Source organism: Pelobates fuscus, chromosome 6 (genome assembly GCF_036172605.1).
Source record: "Pelobates fuscus isolate aPelFus1 chromosome 6, aPelFus1.pri, whole genome shotgun sequence".
NCBI classification, from domain to species: Eukaryota; Metazoa; Chordata; class Amphibia; order Anura; family Pelobatidae; genus Pelobates; species Pelobates fuscus.
Window position 1 is genome coordinate 170,689,014 of NC_086322.1, and position 17,034 is coordinate 170,706,047.

The 17,034-nt window shown below is 39.0% G+C and overlaps 1 protein-coding gene across 1 annotated transcript in view; it reads right to left on the bottom strand.

Annotated features, from left to right (window-relative positions):
- Nucleotides 1-17,034, bottom strand: part of ZNF827 (zinc finger protein 827) — a 307,211-nt gene that overhangs the window by 7,981 nt on the left and 282,196 nt on the right. The window contains exons 10-13 of the mRNA XM_063458482.1: nucleotides 15,649-15,820; nucleotides 12,824-12,990; nucleotides 5,422-5,613; nucleotides 5,095-5,272 (exon numbers count right to left, since the gene is read on the bottom strand). Of these exons, the coding sequence (XP_063314552.1) occupies nucleotides 5,095-5,272; nucleotides 5,422-5,613; nucleotides 12,824-12,990; nucleotides 15,649-15,820 (709 nt within the window). The remainder of the gene's footprint in view (nucleotides 1-5,094; nucleotides 5,273-5,421; nucleotides 5,614-12,823; nucleotides 12,991-15,648; nucleotides 15,821-17,034) is intronic.

Below are 17,034 nucleotides of genomic sequence, written 5' to 3' on the forward strand. Positions count from 1 at the left end.
GCACCCGGAAAGGCAAAAACAGTCTGTCTTGGAGTCTATCAATCTTATTCTTAACCATAACTACTTTTGGTTCTATGATAGTTTTTACCTCCAGACACGTGGTACAGAGATGGGCACCAGGCTTGCCCCCAGCTATGCCAACCTGTTCATGGCATACTGGGAATCTAGCCATTTAAGTGAGGATGGCTGCTGGGGATCAAACCTGGTGCTCCATAAGAGATAAGAGGTGCTCCATCTGGAAAGGAGGAGAACCTCTCCTCCAGCAATTTATCAATTAGGTCAATGATAATGGTTGTGGCATTACTTTGTCTTTTCAATATAGCCGCACAGAGAATGACTTTCTAGATCTCACTATATACATTGAAAATTATCTAATAAAAACTAAGACCTTCTTCAAGGGGCGGTGCCTGACAGGCTTGGTGGAGACATGTGTATTGCATGAGCTCCACTCCTATACTGACTACTAAGCAGACTTCTGCCTAACCCAACTTGATTTGGGTCGAATCCAGGGCTTTACTTGCTTCTTGACCCAGCTGAGAATCCCTGCAGGGCTCAAAGATTCGACGTGAGCTTATCTGTGGCATGTCTTGGAACATGCGGCCTAAGTTGCACTGGGCGGGAGAAGCGGCCGATCTCCCGGACTGGGGCTACACGACGCCAATTGAAAAACAGATGCCCCATTCCCTCTCCCCCCCCTCTGGACCGGTGGGGGTGATCCCGGTCCATCCCTGGGAGGCTGCCCTGACAGCACAGGACCATGGGGTGAAACCATGTCGGCTTCTGCACAACCCAGCGACTTACCTAAGATGGCGGCTGCTGCGAGGAACTCCAGCAACACAGGAGAAAGGCAAGATGTCTTGTCCAGACTGGACAGAATCTTTGACGATTTCTGGCAGAGAGTGGAGAGCAGGATGCAGCACCCTCCCTCAAGACAGCCAGGTAATTGCTCTACATCCCAGCCTATACATACCCAGCAGCAGCCTGCGGCTCCAGCAGTGTACAGGACCCCAACATGGCGGCGAACCATGAAGAGTTCATCGATCCAGCACAGGAAAGCAAACAAGAGGGTCGCATAGCGGTCCATCATGGAGACTCCTCAATGACCTGCGGTCCCAGGAGTCATATGGAACAACCTGCTGGCACACACTGAGGCTCGGAGGACCGTCGTTCCTCTTAAAGCTGCAGGACACTGCGGCATAGGCTGATACAGGTGCCAGGGCTGCATAAAGAAGAGCTGTTGCCCTTCTAGGACACTGCTCTCCAACATCCTTGAAACTTCTGTGACACTAATCTCCAGCATCTTTTCTCTAATCTTTTGTATCACCCCTGGCCTACTCTTTACTACATGAAATCAGCTGGGGGCCTCACTGGGAAACTTTCCTGATAAATATTCATGTTGATGTATGCCTGTCTCTATCTTCAACCTTAAGAATATCTGTGTCTTAGTTACACTATCTGTCGACTATCTATATACAGTAATTTGCTTAGGCATGTTAAACTCATCTGGATTACTAATCTATTATAATTTTTTTTGCTAATTTACTCTGATCGTCATGCTACTCTATCTTATATTGTATGTTACTACTTTGCTTGTGATTGCCGTCGTGGCATCATAAGTTTGTTTTGTTATTTCTGGCACAGCAAAAATAAAGAATGTAATTTAAAAAAAACAAAAAACTAAAGACCTTCTTCAAGTTGGTTAATGTGAGCAGCTATATTGAAAAGACAAGCTGCCACTTTAGCCCCTGGCTAGACAACGTACCCAATACTCAATATATGAGATTGAAAAGGAACCATAACACCTTTGTCAGCTAGGGATAGAGAATAACTAAAGACTTTAAGGACAGGGGATACAGTGACAAATCACTTCGCACTGCCTTGGATTCAATTGACCAGGTGGAAACAGGAACGGTTAAAAACTAAAACTAAAAGCACAAATGTAAACATAGACTCCATTCCATTAATATGTCAATTCTCGGGCAACCAAAATGGACAAGTAAGAAATTTCATAAATAAATATTGGCATCTACATTTAACCCTATTTTTAAAGACATTCTACCTGATAAACCTAAAATTACACATAGGGGCTTACCTAACTGAAAAATAATTTTAACAGATAACCTATTTTTAAAGGAGAAAGAGACAGATTTGAACTTTTTAACTCAATTAACAGGTTTTTTTTTGTGAATAGAGTCTCAGATGAGGGTGGATTATCAATCGGGTGCCGGGGAGCTGAACTAGTGCATGTAAATTCACTGTTATATTTGTATTATACATAGTTTACTTTTTATGAAGCTTTTTATTAAGGAATTGCCAGCAATCTTTTAGATATACTGCATGATCATTTATTATTTGTGCTTGTTGTTTTACATGAGAATATTGGATTCACCAAGAGCCACCTAAGTATACTATTTTCATTGTTGTACGTGCACTTCTCGGTGTATACAGGGGTTCATTGTTATTATTTATCCTGTCTGAGCTCCACTTGTATATCTGTTATTTAGAAACATAGAAGGTGACGGCAGATAAGAACCATTCGGCCCATCTAGTCTGCCCAATTTTCTTTTGCTCTCAGCCAATTTTCTTTTGCTCTGTTCTTGGAGAGGTCCTTTAACTCTTCTGTCAGGTTTCTGCATCACTGTATTATTTTAATCACAGTAAATTACTGGGGATATATATATATTTATATATATATATAAATTTGTATGTGTATTCAAAAACATCCTAACCTGCTGTGTTAGGAAAAGGGTTTCTATGTCACAGTACAGGTCTGATCATTCTAGGGATTCTATACATGCTTGCATTCTAGGGCTGGGTACATGCTAATTTTTTATTATAAGCACATCTACATTTATATCATATTAAATTTGTATATTTTATATATACTGTGGATCTACGTATTTATGGATTGCAGATCAGTTTCATTTTTGGAGTGTGATCATTTATATACAGGGAGTGCAGAATTATTAGGCAAGTTGTATTTTTGAGGATTCGTTTTATTATTGAACAACAACCATGTTCTCGATGAACCCAAAAAACTCATTAATATCAAAGCTGAATATTTTTGGATGTAGTTTTTAGTTTGTTTTTAGTTATAGCTATTTTAGGGGGATATCTGTGTGTGCAGGTGACTATTACTGTGCATAATTATTAGGCAACTTAACAAAAAACAAATATATACTCATTTCAATTATTTATTTTTACCAGTGAAACCAATATAACATCTCAACATTCACAAATATACATTTCTGACATTCAAAAACATAACAAAAACAAATCAGTGACCAATATAGCCACCTTTCTTTGCAAGGACACTCAAAAGCCTGCCATCCATGGACTCTGTCAGTGTTTTGATCTGTTCACCATCAACATTGCGTGCAGCAGCAACCACAGCCTCCCAGACACTGTTCAGAGAGGTGTACTGTTTTCCCTCCTTGTAAATCTCACATTTGATGATGGACCACAGGTTCTCAATGGGGTTCAGATCAGGTGAACAAGGAGGCCATGTCATTAGATTTTCTTCTTTTATACCCTTTCTTGCCAGCCACGCTGTGGAGTACTTGGACGCGTGTGATGGAGCATTGTCCTGCATGAAAATCATGTTTTTCATGAAGGATGCAGGCTTCTTCCTGTACCACTGCTTGAAGAAGGTGTCTTCCAGAAACTGGCAATAGGACTGGGAGTTGAGCTTGACTCCATCCTCAACCCGAAAAGGCCCACAAGCTCATCTTTGATGATACCAGCCCAAACCAGTACTCCACCTCCACCTTGCTGGCATCTGAGTCGGACTGGAGCTCTCTGCTCTTTACCAATCCAGCCACGGGCCCATCCATCTGGCCCATCAAGACTCACTCTCATTTCATCAGTCCATAAAACCTTAGAAAAATCAGTCTTGAGATATTTCTTGGCCCAGTCTTGACGTTTCAGCTTGTGTGTCTTGTTCAGCGGTGGTCGTCTTTCAGCCTTTCTTACCTTGGCCATGTCTCTGAGTATTGCACACCTTGTGCTTTTGGGCACTCCAGTGATGTTGCAGCTCTGAAATATGGCCAAACTGGTGGCAAGTGGCATCTTGGCAGCTGCACGCTTGACTTTTCTCAGTTCATGGGCAGTTATTTTGCGCCTTGGTTTCTCCACATGCTTCTTGCGACCCTGTTGACTATTTTGAATGAAACACTTGATTGATCACACTTCAGAAGCTTTGCAATTTTAAGAGTGCTGCATCCCTCTGCAAGATATCTCACGATTTTTGACTTTTCTGAGCCTGTCAAGTCCTTCTTTTGACCCATTTTGCCAAAGGAAAGGAAGTTGCCTAATAATTATGCACACCTGATATAGGGTGTTGATGTCATTAGACCACACCCCTTCTCATTACAGAGATGCACATCACCTAATATGCTTAATTGGTAGTAGGCTTTCGAGCCTATACAGCTTGGAGTAAGACAACATGCATAAAGAGGATGATGTGGTCAAAATACTCATTTGCCTAATAATTCTGCACTCCCTGTATTTCTACTTTACATACTACTACACTGTAATTAACACGGGACATCTTTCCATCAGTTAAGCAGCCATATTATCTTAACTTTCTTTGAAAACTTCTGTGGATTTCGCACATAGAATGTATGCCAATATGCTAGCTATTTTGTCCTATGGAAAGGCTGATTTCTGGCACATTGCTGCCAAGTGCTGGATTGCCAGTAAGGAGACTGGCTGGGCGAGAAACCACAAATATGTTTCTTCTAAACTATGCACTCTTAAAAGGAACATTTTTGCCACCAGTCACAGTTATGACTTGCCTGTGGATTTGTTAAACCACATACTAAGTCTGGGAGATCCTGTACTCTCCCCAGCCAGCCCTCAGCCTGTGATCATTGCAGTCAACCAGGCATTTACCCAATGGCCAGTCTGGGCATGTTTCTACAAACATTTACGAGGTAAATGGCTGATAACATGGTTTAAGGACAATATGAATACTGCATTTACAAACCCAATGTGTAGCTACATGTGCAATATCATCACATACTATGTACAACAGCACAAATTGTGATAACATGGGCTAAACACAGGAAAGGTTTTTGTACTTGCTTTCCTTACTTGAGCCCACCGGTCGGGACTGTGTGGCATTTCTTGTGTTCTACCAACTGCTCCGCTGTCTTCATGAACTTATGGCAAACATCGCACTCATACATCCGTGTTATTAGGTGGATCTGCAGGTGCCTTTCAAACATGGTTTTTGTTTTGCACACAAAATTGCAGAAAACGCACTCAAAACCTAGGTGTGAAAAGTTTATAACAGAAAACAGTATCAGTATATACAATGTTTTTTTTTGTTTGTTTGGTTGGTTTTCTTTTTTTTTAGGGAGGGGAAGAGGAGGAGGATGAATTAAAACTAGATTTTAGTGTTATTCAAACATCTATTACCTTTCTCTGACTTCTCCTCGGTGCTAACTAAGGACTGGGAACCAGGCATTACAGAAATAACCAGCAAGTTGTTTGAAGTCTGGTTTCTCAGTGGGGTGTCTGAATCATCTTTGCTGTTGGCTGAGTCACTAAGTGCAGACAATGAAGAAGAAGAGGGGCTTATTGATTCACTGGGGGTCTTTCTGTCATCTCCTAAGAAAAGTAAGAGAAAGGAGACAAAATTAAAAAGACACATCCAAACACACTTAATGTTTGATCATTCACTTAGTAGATATTGTACGTTATAAGGCAACCCTATTGTGATTTCACATGGTTTCCCCAACATTTCATTCAATGGCTGACAGATGTCAAAAACAGTTAATCCTGAATAAAATATCTTGAACTACTTAACTGTCCAACAGAATTTGAAGTTTTTAGTGTTTTTGCCAATGATATACGACAGGTTGCTTCCACACTGTCATTCTCTGAAGTTCTAGTTGTGCATAACATTCAGAACGACAGGCGGATGCTTATTAGGGACTTTAACTTGTGGCTCGGTGAATGATGTCAGGAGCAAGGATTTGGCTTCATTTCTCATGGTAGCTCTGTTTGGAATGGAAATAAACTGTACAAAAAAGATACATTGCATCTTTCTCAAAAGGGAACAAATGATTTCAGTGAGCAGTTCGGAGGTTTTGCTAGGATGTATTGAAAGTAGGAGGGGGGGGAAGGGTTATAAAACATCAATCCAATTGCCCCCCAAAACAAGGACAGATGCTCAAATGCTCTCAGTTTAGGGAATAAGATCCATGAACTTGTGGCAATAATGGCAACTGATATAGTCGCTGTTACTGAGACATAGTATAATGAGAAAAATGACTGGGACATACCAATACCAGGGTACTCTTTCTATAGAAAAGACAGGGAAGGCAAAAAAGGGGGAGAGGTGGCACTGTATGTGAAGGATAGCATAACATCTAGCCTAATAAAAGTTAGTGAGGCGAACATAGAGTACGTTTGGGTTACGTTAGAATTTGGTGATCACACAGTAATTCGTGTAGGTCTGATTTATAGGCCCCCAGGACAAATAGAAGAGTTAGATAATCTACTAGTTGAGGAATGTGACGAAAATAACATCAGCACTGGCTTTTGGAGGGGCCTGTTTGCCAGCCTCCTACCCTGTGATTATGGCCCTGTGACGAACTGAACCTGGTCACGGGTTCTTGGAGGGGCCTGCTGGCCAGCCTCTTGCCTCAGGACTATGGGCCCTGCAATATACCTTGCCAAATGCACTATAAAAGGCTCTGTTCTTGTGAAGTATGTACTTTTGTACTCCAGACAGAGAGACCAACCTTTAGCCCTAATTCTCTGCAACTGTTTTGGGCATGGGACCATGTGCACGGTGGGTCAAAAATAAGACTTCCAGGAAATTCCTGAACCCCTGAACTGATCTGGTCACCCAGATCAGGACTACCATGGGGATGTAACATTTGTGGGGTTTTATGTATTTTTAGGGTACTTTTGGGGTGTTTTAAAAAAGTATGTTTTTTTTCAGTGCTTGTAGATAATTGGATTCGATTAGTACAGTTCCTGATTCAATTACCGTATATCCAAGGCAGAGGGGAGGGATTGTGTGTTTGTATATGGGAGTGCATTTAACCATTGTTGTTAATGGTCTGTGACTTGGTGCTGCAGTTCCCCACAAGGTCCAAGTGGGAGTGCCCCTTGCATGGGGACTTGCATATAAGGCCAGTGGTGGCTGCCATTAAACAGAATGCTTTATCCCTTCATGAAGTTATGGCTCATGTTTGGGGGATTGGAGAACTACATACACTCTGGGGATTGCTATATCACAATACTCCCCTGAGTATAATCACTAGCTCTTTTAAGAGCTGTTTCTGCTACGCTCTCTGGACTAGGAGAGGTCTACCCACTGGAAGCTGGATCCTGGTTTTGGGTCCAGGGTGGGTGGAGGACAGTGAGACCCCAACCAAGCTGCGGCGGTTTGTGGGGTTTACTGTGGTTATGGTGTTCCAGTGCAGTGCTTATAGTACTCACAAGTACTAGGAAACAGTGATTGACGGAGGTACCCGGTCGGGGTGCCAGGCGGTCCGTCACAAGGAAATAGCTAAAATGACAATGAATGGGGAAGTTATCATCATGGGTGACTTTAATCTTCCTGATGTGAATTGGAAAACCAAAAAAGCTGCTTGTGCTAGGAGCAAACATATTCTAAACTCCCTACTGGGATTGTCTCTAAAACAAGTAATTGAGGAGCCAACTCGTAAAGAGGCCATACTAGATTTAGTGTTAACAAATAGAGATTTGGTATCAGATATTACTGTAGGTGAAAGTTTAGGATCCAGTGATCATCAGTCAGTGTGGTTTAATATAAGAACAGTGAAGGTAGGCAGACAATGTAAAAGAGCAGCACGAAATGCTAGCAAAATGATTGGTTGCATAGGTAAACTGGTTCATCGATTGCAGGATAAAACTTACAAGGAAAGGTTAAAGGGTCTTAAAATGTATAGCTTGGAGGAAAGACGAGACAGGGGGGATATGATAGAAACATTTAAATACATAAAGGGAATCAACACAGTAAAGGAGGAGTCTATATTTAAAAGAAGAAAAACTACCACAACAAGAGGACATAGTCTTAAATTAGAGGGGCATAGGTTTAAAAATAATATCAGGAAATATTACTTTACTGAGAGGGTAGTGGATGCATGGAATAGTCTTCCAGCTGAAGTGGTAGAGGTTAACACAGTAAGGGAGTTTAAGCATGCGTGAGATAGGCATAAGGTTATCCTAACTATAAGATAAGGCCAGGAACTAATGAAAGTATTTAGAAAATTGGGCAGACTAGATGGGCCGAATGATTCTTATCTGTCATCATATTATATGTTTCTATGCCCTCCACCCTTGTTGTTCATCTCTTTCTTTACCGATATATGTTCACAGTAATTCAATTTGACCAGTCTCTTCTCACCACTTTCCCCCCCCCAGAGATAACATACATAACCAAACTCATGTAATTCTTCTGACACACACAGATAATTTCATTAAAATATCATTATCTTTGCATTGTGTCTTGAGGTTCCAACATTTTACATTCTGTAGATCCAAAGCATTTTTATAATATATGAAATAATGAAAATATTATGCATCTTAAAAAACTGCCGTATACTAATCAGCATCCCCAAAAATTGACATGGCCAGATAGATACACTTGCTTTATAAGTGGAAAGAGGTGTTTAGATTGAGACGTCACCTACGCATTTTAGGTGACTTCACATATTAATTGCCATTTATTGCCATTTAGGGAAAAGCTATTTATTTATAAAGAATCAATTAGAATTGAATTTGCAGCGCAACCATTACAGTGTGTTTTTGTAGAACTCAATATGAAATAAAATTCAAACATTCCCCACATTACTTTGGAGCAGTACCTAAATTACACAATTCCCACCTATCCATCAAAACAAATTCAAATGGCACACTGACCGCAGTCCACTCTTTCAAATACTTGGGTATGATGTTAGACCCCAATCTATCTTTTGGCCTCCACATAGAAAAACTTGCATCTAAACTTTATCCAAAACGAGGTGCCCTGTACAGAAACAAATCCTGCCTAAGCCCTACAGTAAAGGAAAAGATTGTACAGCAAATGCTGATGCCAATCATTGATTGTAGTATATGCATCTGCATCGCAATCCCACATTAATAAACTCAACACATTGTATAACTCGTTCTGCCGATTTGTGCTACAATGTAATTACAGGACCCACCATTGTGACATGCTAAAAGAACTAAACTGGCTGTCGCTGGAATCCAGACGCACCCTTTATCTTTCCAGTCTTGTGTTTAAGAGCTTTTCTGGGAAGCTCCCACCCTACCTGAACACAATGCTTTCCCTGGCTGTTCCCACCTCCTATAACCTCCGATCCAGTACCAACACTTTACTTAGTCTACCTCAATACAAAAAGAAAGCAGCCCGATCCTCCTTCTCCTACAGAGCACCGCAATTGTGGAACGACCTCCCGCACAATTTAAAATCTTCCCTAAGCCTAAAGTCCTTTAAGAGATCCCTCTCTACATACCTCAAAACTGAATGCATCTGTTATGGTTGATTATATATTTCCTACCTGTTCTATGTAAAATTTTGTATTTATTGTGTATTAATATTGTTTTTGTATTTTATTGCACCCTAATGTAACAATGCAATGATTTGTTGACCCAGGACATACTTGAAAACGAGAGAAATCTCAATGTATTTTTCCTGGTAAAATATTTTATAAATAAATAAATAATACTTTGGAGCTCTGCAGTACATTCACACTGCATATTACTGTTGATTTGATCGCTATGAAGCTCTGTAACACAGTCATACAAACTATATCTATGCAAACCACAAAAGGGAATACATTGTTATTGACTAAATGTAACACAGATTATGTTGTTTACATCCTAAAGTGTACCTGTGGTAAGTTATACGTGTGGGAGAGAACAAGGAGAGAAGGACCGTATAGCGTAGCAAAAGTAAAGTATTAGGTTGGTTTAACCAGGGATGCTAGTGGTGGCCCAGTAGCTAGACTAACAAGATTTAAACAATTGTTTGGGGTTGCTGTATCTCTTGTGCAAAGAGAGCCACCCTGCATTTTGGATCCCTTCCACCCTTTTGGGTGACATCAGTCTGATATGCAAATGGCCGGTAGCTGGACATTTTAAAGATTCAAGACATGCTGTTCATCAGTTAAGATGTCAAGTATTTTGGAGAGGTGGCAACAGACAGAAGGAGAAGGAGTGGATCAGCACACTGTAATCATTATACCTGCACGGCCTAAATGAAGAGTTTGACTTGAATCACTTCCCCAGGGTTGGGTGCCCTAGTTTGGGTGACTTTGTTATCTCCCAACCAGGTGTCACATACAGCACAATGCTAATGTGCTTGAATGTATTGGTGAATTTTTTTTTTTTGTGAATTAAATTTTATTAAGGTTTTCAAGAATAAATTTGCAAACAACAAGAAAAGTAAATGTGTATTGGTGAATTTTAATTTTTTTCTTATGCATCTCCCTATACACCTTTTTGACCAGGAATAGCCGCCACCCTTGATGCTCTCAGGTTACTCCCATGTGTACTACCGGGACACTTAGCCATTTCTGAACACATTGTATTGGTGAGTGTAGATGTACATTTCCTCTTAGTATGTAGTCTTTACCTGTTTATCATTGCCTAGTTGTTTTGGATTTTTATTTCTTTTTTTGCCTTAATGTTTTTTATATATTATCTCTCTAATTTTCTTGTTATATTCTCATATAATATTTTCTCATTAGCAGCAACTCATTATTTATTGATTTATTTTTTGTTATTTTTTAATGTTTTTTATTAAGAATTTTTTTCTAATTCTTCCTTATATTTATTTACATTTTTCTTCATAATTTTATTTTTTCCCATTATTGTTATAATTATTCGTATTTTTAAATACATTTTATTAAGAATTTGTCTATTTTAATTGCTATTGTTATTTTTGCTTCTCTTTTGTTTGTTTACCATATTAAACATATTTTTATGTTTTTCTTTTCTTTTCACTCTCGTGCCTCTCCTTCTTTTGCCTATTCTCCATGTTGAAATCAAAGTGTATATTGCGCACTTTTTCCTTACATAACATTTTATAGCATTAGAACTATTGATAGACTGCACTGTATTTGATAAATAAAGTTTGGTGATGCGCAGAGAAGTCTGTCATCACGCTTGTTGGTGTTTCACTATTTTAAAACGCCATATTTGATTGCATTCAGGGTCATAAATCGAAATGTTAACTCCTGAGCATGCAGCCCTGGATCCTACCTGCTATAAATGAAGCCATGTGGACAGAGACCCCATCAACGATATTTAACAGAACCTCACAGCCTGGATCTCTAGAATTGCTGTGAGAGATCTGATTACAATAATCTCTGAATACTATATTTTGTGCACATGGTGGATACAGAGGCCTATCTTTTTGTCCAAATGGTCCAAACCCATTACTTTGAAACAGAGATATTTGGATGGCTACTGTCACAATGACTTGCTCCCTGGTGCCGATGTGGGGATCTGCCTGCTAAACACTCCACTCTCCAGGCATTTGGAGAGTCTGATGCTAGAGGTTTTGGCTTTGCCTCTTTTTTAGGATGCAATGCATTTCACCCCCAACATTTTGAGGGGGCATGGTTTTAAAGCTAAAGGGCTCACCTATAAATAGAGCGCGTTGTGCTTTAGTCATTGCTCTATTGTGGTTCCTATATAGGTCCCTATAGTGCTAACTGTGCCTCTGTGTTATATTTGATTTCTGACTTATTCTGTTTTCTGTTATCCCTTGACTCGGCTATTTGTCTAATGTTCTCCTGTCTTCTGGTTCCCTTGATGTTTGGCTATATTCCGAGTATTCTTATTCAGCCACATTAAGCCTGGCCACTCTAAGGTCCATATGTTCTATATTTATTCAAACAGGGTTACACGTTGCGTGTTGGGGTTTATTAGACATGAACGTCTCTTTTTTTCAACTTAACATTTTTTATTTTTGCATTTTTTCCGTTTTTATTTTTTATAACCTTAATATTTAGGAATGACAACCTGTTGTTGCATGTGTTTTTTCAGCGGATGACAAACTGGTTAATATTTGGCTATATTCACTGTATACATTGATATTTATCGACCTAGAAATCAGGGATCACATATCAGGGAGAACAGTTTAATATTGTTGCTATTTGACTTATTGGAATACACATATATTACTTTGTTCTGTAGTATAGTATCTTTCAGGCATTTTTGATAGGCTGTTATGGAGAGCAACCTGATATAACCTGAGCATTTTGATTTCAATAGTTACCTTTTTGTTTTTATTTTAATCTATTTTTATTTTTTGGTTATCTAAAATAGCTTTGCACATAGGGTAGCACTCTTTATATTGTTTTGTTTTGTTTGGGCATTAATCCCCTCATTGCAAGGGATTTAACATATAACATATAATGTTTGGATTGTTTTGTAAATAAAAAAAAAATACACATAAAAGGTTAATAGTGAGTTGATTGGTTTTTGTGCACGTGCAGTATCACCATATAGGCTTTGTATATTGTACCTTGGGTAATTTCCATGAGGTTTAACCTTGATACCAGCACCACATTCACAATTACGGTTGAGTGCCAATCATCAATATATTATTTTTATACACAATAATTAGTCTGAGCCCTAGAAAAGAAGCATAAAGTGGGAAAACGGGAGCAATAATTCTGGGTCTCAAACAGTTTCTGTCTTTCTTAAAGTATTACTATTCGTAAATGCTAACCTAGAATGGAATGACACATAATGTCTTTCTATATTGCAATAGAATCTCTAGTCTGTCTCTTTGCTGGATAATATTGAGCACACTAACACAACTTACCGGAATGCTTGGTACTGATATGGGTCCTCATATCCAATTCCTCCATGGTGACGAAGTCACATGTACTGCAGCAGATTGAGTACATCCATTGTTCCTTGTCTACGTGGAGGGACATGTGACTCACAAACTGGACATTCAGTTCTGTCTCAAACCCGCAGACATGGCAACTGCAAAGGAACAACAAAGCTCGTGTGATTATCTGTTTAGCAAAGAGAATAATATTTTCATATTATTGCTTAAATAAACCACAGCCGAGTAGCCATAATTCTTGGCATACTAACTGTCTTACATAAAATAATTTCCTTTTACCTTTACTCTCCTCCTTGGTAAGGTCACCGTGTCCTGAGCTTTATGGCAGTTCAACACTATTTAGATGTCATGATTAGAAAACCTGTATATGAATTTTATCACTAGGAGACATTTTTCTTTATGAATTATGTCCACATTCCTTTGAATTTCTGATTCATTATACTATGTTCTATGTACAAGACAGGTCATATTAAGATATCATACAGACAGCAATTCATGCACTGTTGGATTATCCCAAATAGAAATAGATACAGTATAAAATAAGCCAATATAAGAATAAAAAATGTATGTTTTTCTCTCAGAAATAATATTGACATAATTTTGACAATGATAATACTTTTTTTCTCCTCATGTTTTAGCTGATGTTTTAAACGGAATCGGCATCTAATAGATATAAAAATGCCAAGTTATTTTCACTTTTCAGTCAGATTACAATTTTGTTTAATTACATTTATCCAGGGACTCCCTGTTTTTATAGTCAGCAGTTGAATAAAGATATTTCATCCAAACACACAATGTAACAAGAAATCAAACCTGGCCAATAAGAGTTTTCTTTCAGAGAAACAGCTTGCCATTTAACCCCTCTAGGAATGTCTGTCTGGTAATACCAGCTTGCTGCATTTTCATCCCAAGTTAAAATATTACAGTAGATGTACAGCACCAAATTATACCGCAGAGTAAAAATCATGATGTTAATTGGGAAGTACATGTTCCAGATGCTGCACATCACCTAGCAGATTCCTTTGGGCAACAGAGAACCAATGTAGCTCTGCCAAATTTAGTTGTAAAGGCCGGTTTGTTGATAAGTGAAGAGCATACAGCACCTTAGAAACCGATTCAAACAATCTGGAATGCTTCCCAGGAACGGCTGCACTATTTAACAGGTCTCCTGGAACTGTATGTTCCAGCCAGAAGTGGATTATGAACACAATGTTGCCACCAACTGTTATCTGCTAAAGAAAAAAATGCACTGGGCACGCAGGTTATCTGTCCTACACAACAATTAAAGCATTGATATGTATCACCATCACTTTTAACCCCTTAAGGACACATGACATGTGTGACATGTCATGATCCCCTTTTATTCCAGAAGTTTGGTCCTTAAGGGGTTAAACAGTGGGTTTCAATATAAAGCCGAAAAAGTAGAAATATTAAAAATTATCATTTATAGGTTAAGAATTTAAAATAATAAGCTGTGGCCCTGGCCCTGGCCCTGGGGTCAGTAGAAATGGCTCCTGGTAGACTAGAAGGAGGCAATGTTACAAAAGAAAACTTCAAAGGAGTTGAGGCATTTCAGTAACTGTTCAGGAGGGAATTAGGTTTCAGAAAAACAAGAATAATAAAGCAGGACACTGTTCTCTGAAGCTGGAAAACACAGGGGAATCAATAGGAAGACGTTAGTACTTAACAGAAGGAGCTGTGGATATTTAGCGGAACCAGAGAAAGGAAGTAGAATATGAATATCGAAATCAAAATCACAAACCCTTGGGGTACACAAAAGGCTACCCCTAGTTAAAGAAACCAATTTATTTTGTAAATATAAACAAACACTACAGTGTGCTAGCATAAGCACCCCAATGACTGAAGCTGAATAATTTGCAGTGTAATTGTTAAAGGACCACAGCTCCCTTTTTTGAATAGTCCCATGATTTTTTTCCATTATTACTATTATCTTTTTTATTATTATTAATATTTGTTATTGTTTTTTATTTTAATACTATTGGCTCTTCTTTTACTTTTTCTCTTTCTTCCACTTGACCATTTCAACTCCTCATCCTATCCTTGTAGAATTGAGAATTACTCTGGTTAAAAAACAAATAGATGGGTCTAGTTAATAACTCCTGCAACAACAAATTAGCCAGAAAGGGCAGCAACTCCAATGAAACCTAGCAGCACTGACACTCAGAACTTGTTAGTTAACTTGGCAGTTAAAATGTATACTTCACACTGTGTCTACATGTGATCATTTTGCTAACAGCACGCACAGCAATATGCTAATTAACCCCACCAACCTTTTAGAATACTCCTTGAAATGCAGGTTTAACATTAAACTAACTAATGCAGCCAATCAGAAGAAGTGGTCATGAAGCAGGAGCTGTAAACGAACAATTATTGTTTTTTTTTTTTTTTAACACTTGACAAGAAAACTGCTTTATTAGAAAAATAGGGGGCTGCTTAATTTAGCCAATTGACTATTGACAATTGCTAAAAATAACACAATTACATTTTTAATGATTTGACAATAAAGGCCTGGGTTTTGTTGATTTTTTTTATTGTTCCTTGTCCTGTCTCTTGGGACATTCATTTATTCTCAAACAGACAAGACTAATCTGGGCACTGCATATGTTTGTAAACTAAAGAATTGCTGATCACCACAAGAAATGTTACCCACAAACACCTGTATTGACAAGATTAGCCAACACTGTTCTAGTGTTTTTATTTTCCTAGTGGTAAGGGCGGCTCTTGTAATAGAATGACAACCCCAGCTCTGTTACTAAGCCTCTGCAGATTCTCACCTGTAGTAATATGGGTTCTTCTTTTTGTCAGAGCTTTCTGAAATGACGGCACTGACAATATCTTCGGTGTCTGTGCTTACCAACTTCACCGAATGCACTGTCAAGTGTTGATTCAAATTAGCTCGGCACTTTGCAGCATATGGGCACAGGTGACATTTGTATTTTCTTTCTTCTATATGTAAAAAAACAAAAACAAAAACCAAAAAACAACAACAAAACATTATTTATATATTATCAAATAATACTGAACATATACAAATTAGAAAAACAAAGTTATATAGCTTTGCTCAGAATATGGGAAAAATTAAGTCATTAATATCTAGTCATCATTGTCTTGTTTATCTCAGAGAAGTTCGCAGTGTACTCTTCTGTATAAGGAAGAACATCAACATCTAACGTTTTCTTCATGTTTTTTTTTGTTTATACATGACTTATATAGAAATATTTCCAATTTGCGGTAATGTACATGTAGCATGAAATATATATAAAGAATATATATAAAAAGTAACTGCAATCATTGGGGCTCGGTAATAGGCTTGAGGATTTATATATCCATGGGAATCTTATTTAACCTAAGTAGAAAGTGAAACACCCCTGGTTTCCCTGTCCCAATGTCCCATCCCTATGACAAGCTGGTTTGTATTATTTATATAGTCCGCCCACGGGTGCCAATATTCACGATAGGAAATACATTTTCCAGAAGTAGGAATACAGTTACATTCCATTGTGTACTGATAGTCTATCTGGTTTATAATTTCTTGGTAGGATGGAGAAAAACTAGATTTCCAGCTTCGAGCTATAGATAACTTAAAGGCATAAAGTAAATCTTATCTTATCTTATTTGGTGTCGTTTAGAATCGGACATGTATACCATATATGAAATATTGTGCCAATCTCTTTCTGACATCGCCAACATTGAGGCGAATAGGCTTCATAGATTTTATGTCATTTTGCAGGGACCTGATACCATCTATATAGGCATGGGCGTAGGAACCGGGGGGGACGCATCCAGAGGAGAGGGGCTGACAGGAGGGAAGCGCTCAGCGCTCCCTCCTGTCACTCCCTCAATGTAGCGTGGCCGAGCCCTGTATAGTCCGCCGGTACAGGGAGCATCTGTCTCCTGTACCCGGCCGGACTTAAAGGAAGTGAACACTGAGTGTGCACTTCCTGTTAGTCCGCCGGGTACAGGAAACAAAAGCTCCCTGTACCCGCGGACAGTACAGAGCTCGGCCACGCTACAACACAGGTAGGGGAGGGGGGAAGAAAGAAACAGGGAGGGGGGGGGAGAAAGAAACAGGGAGGGGGGGAGAAAGAAACAGGGAGGGGGGGAGAAAGAAACAGGGAGGGGGGGAGAAAGAAACAGGGAGGGGGGGAGAAAGAAACAGG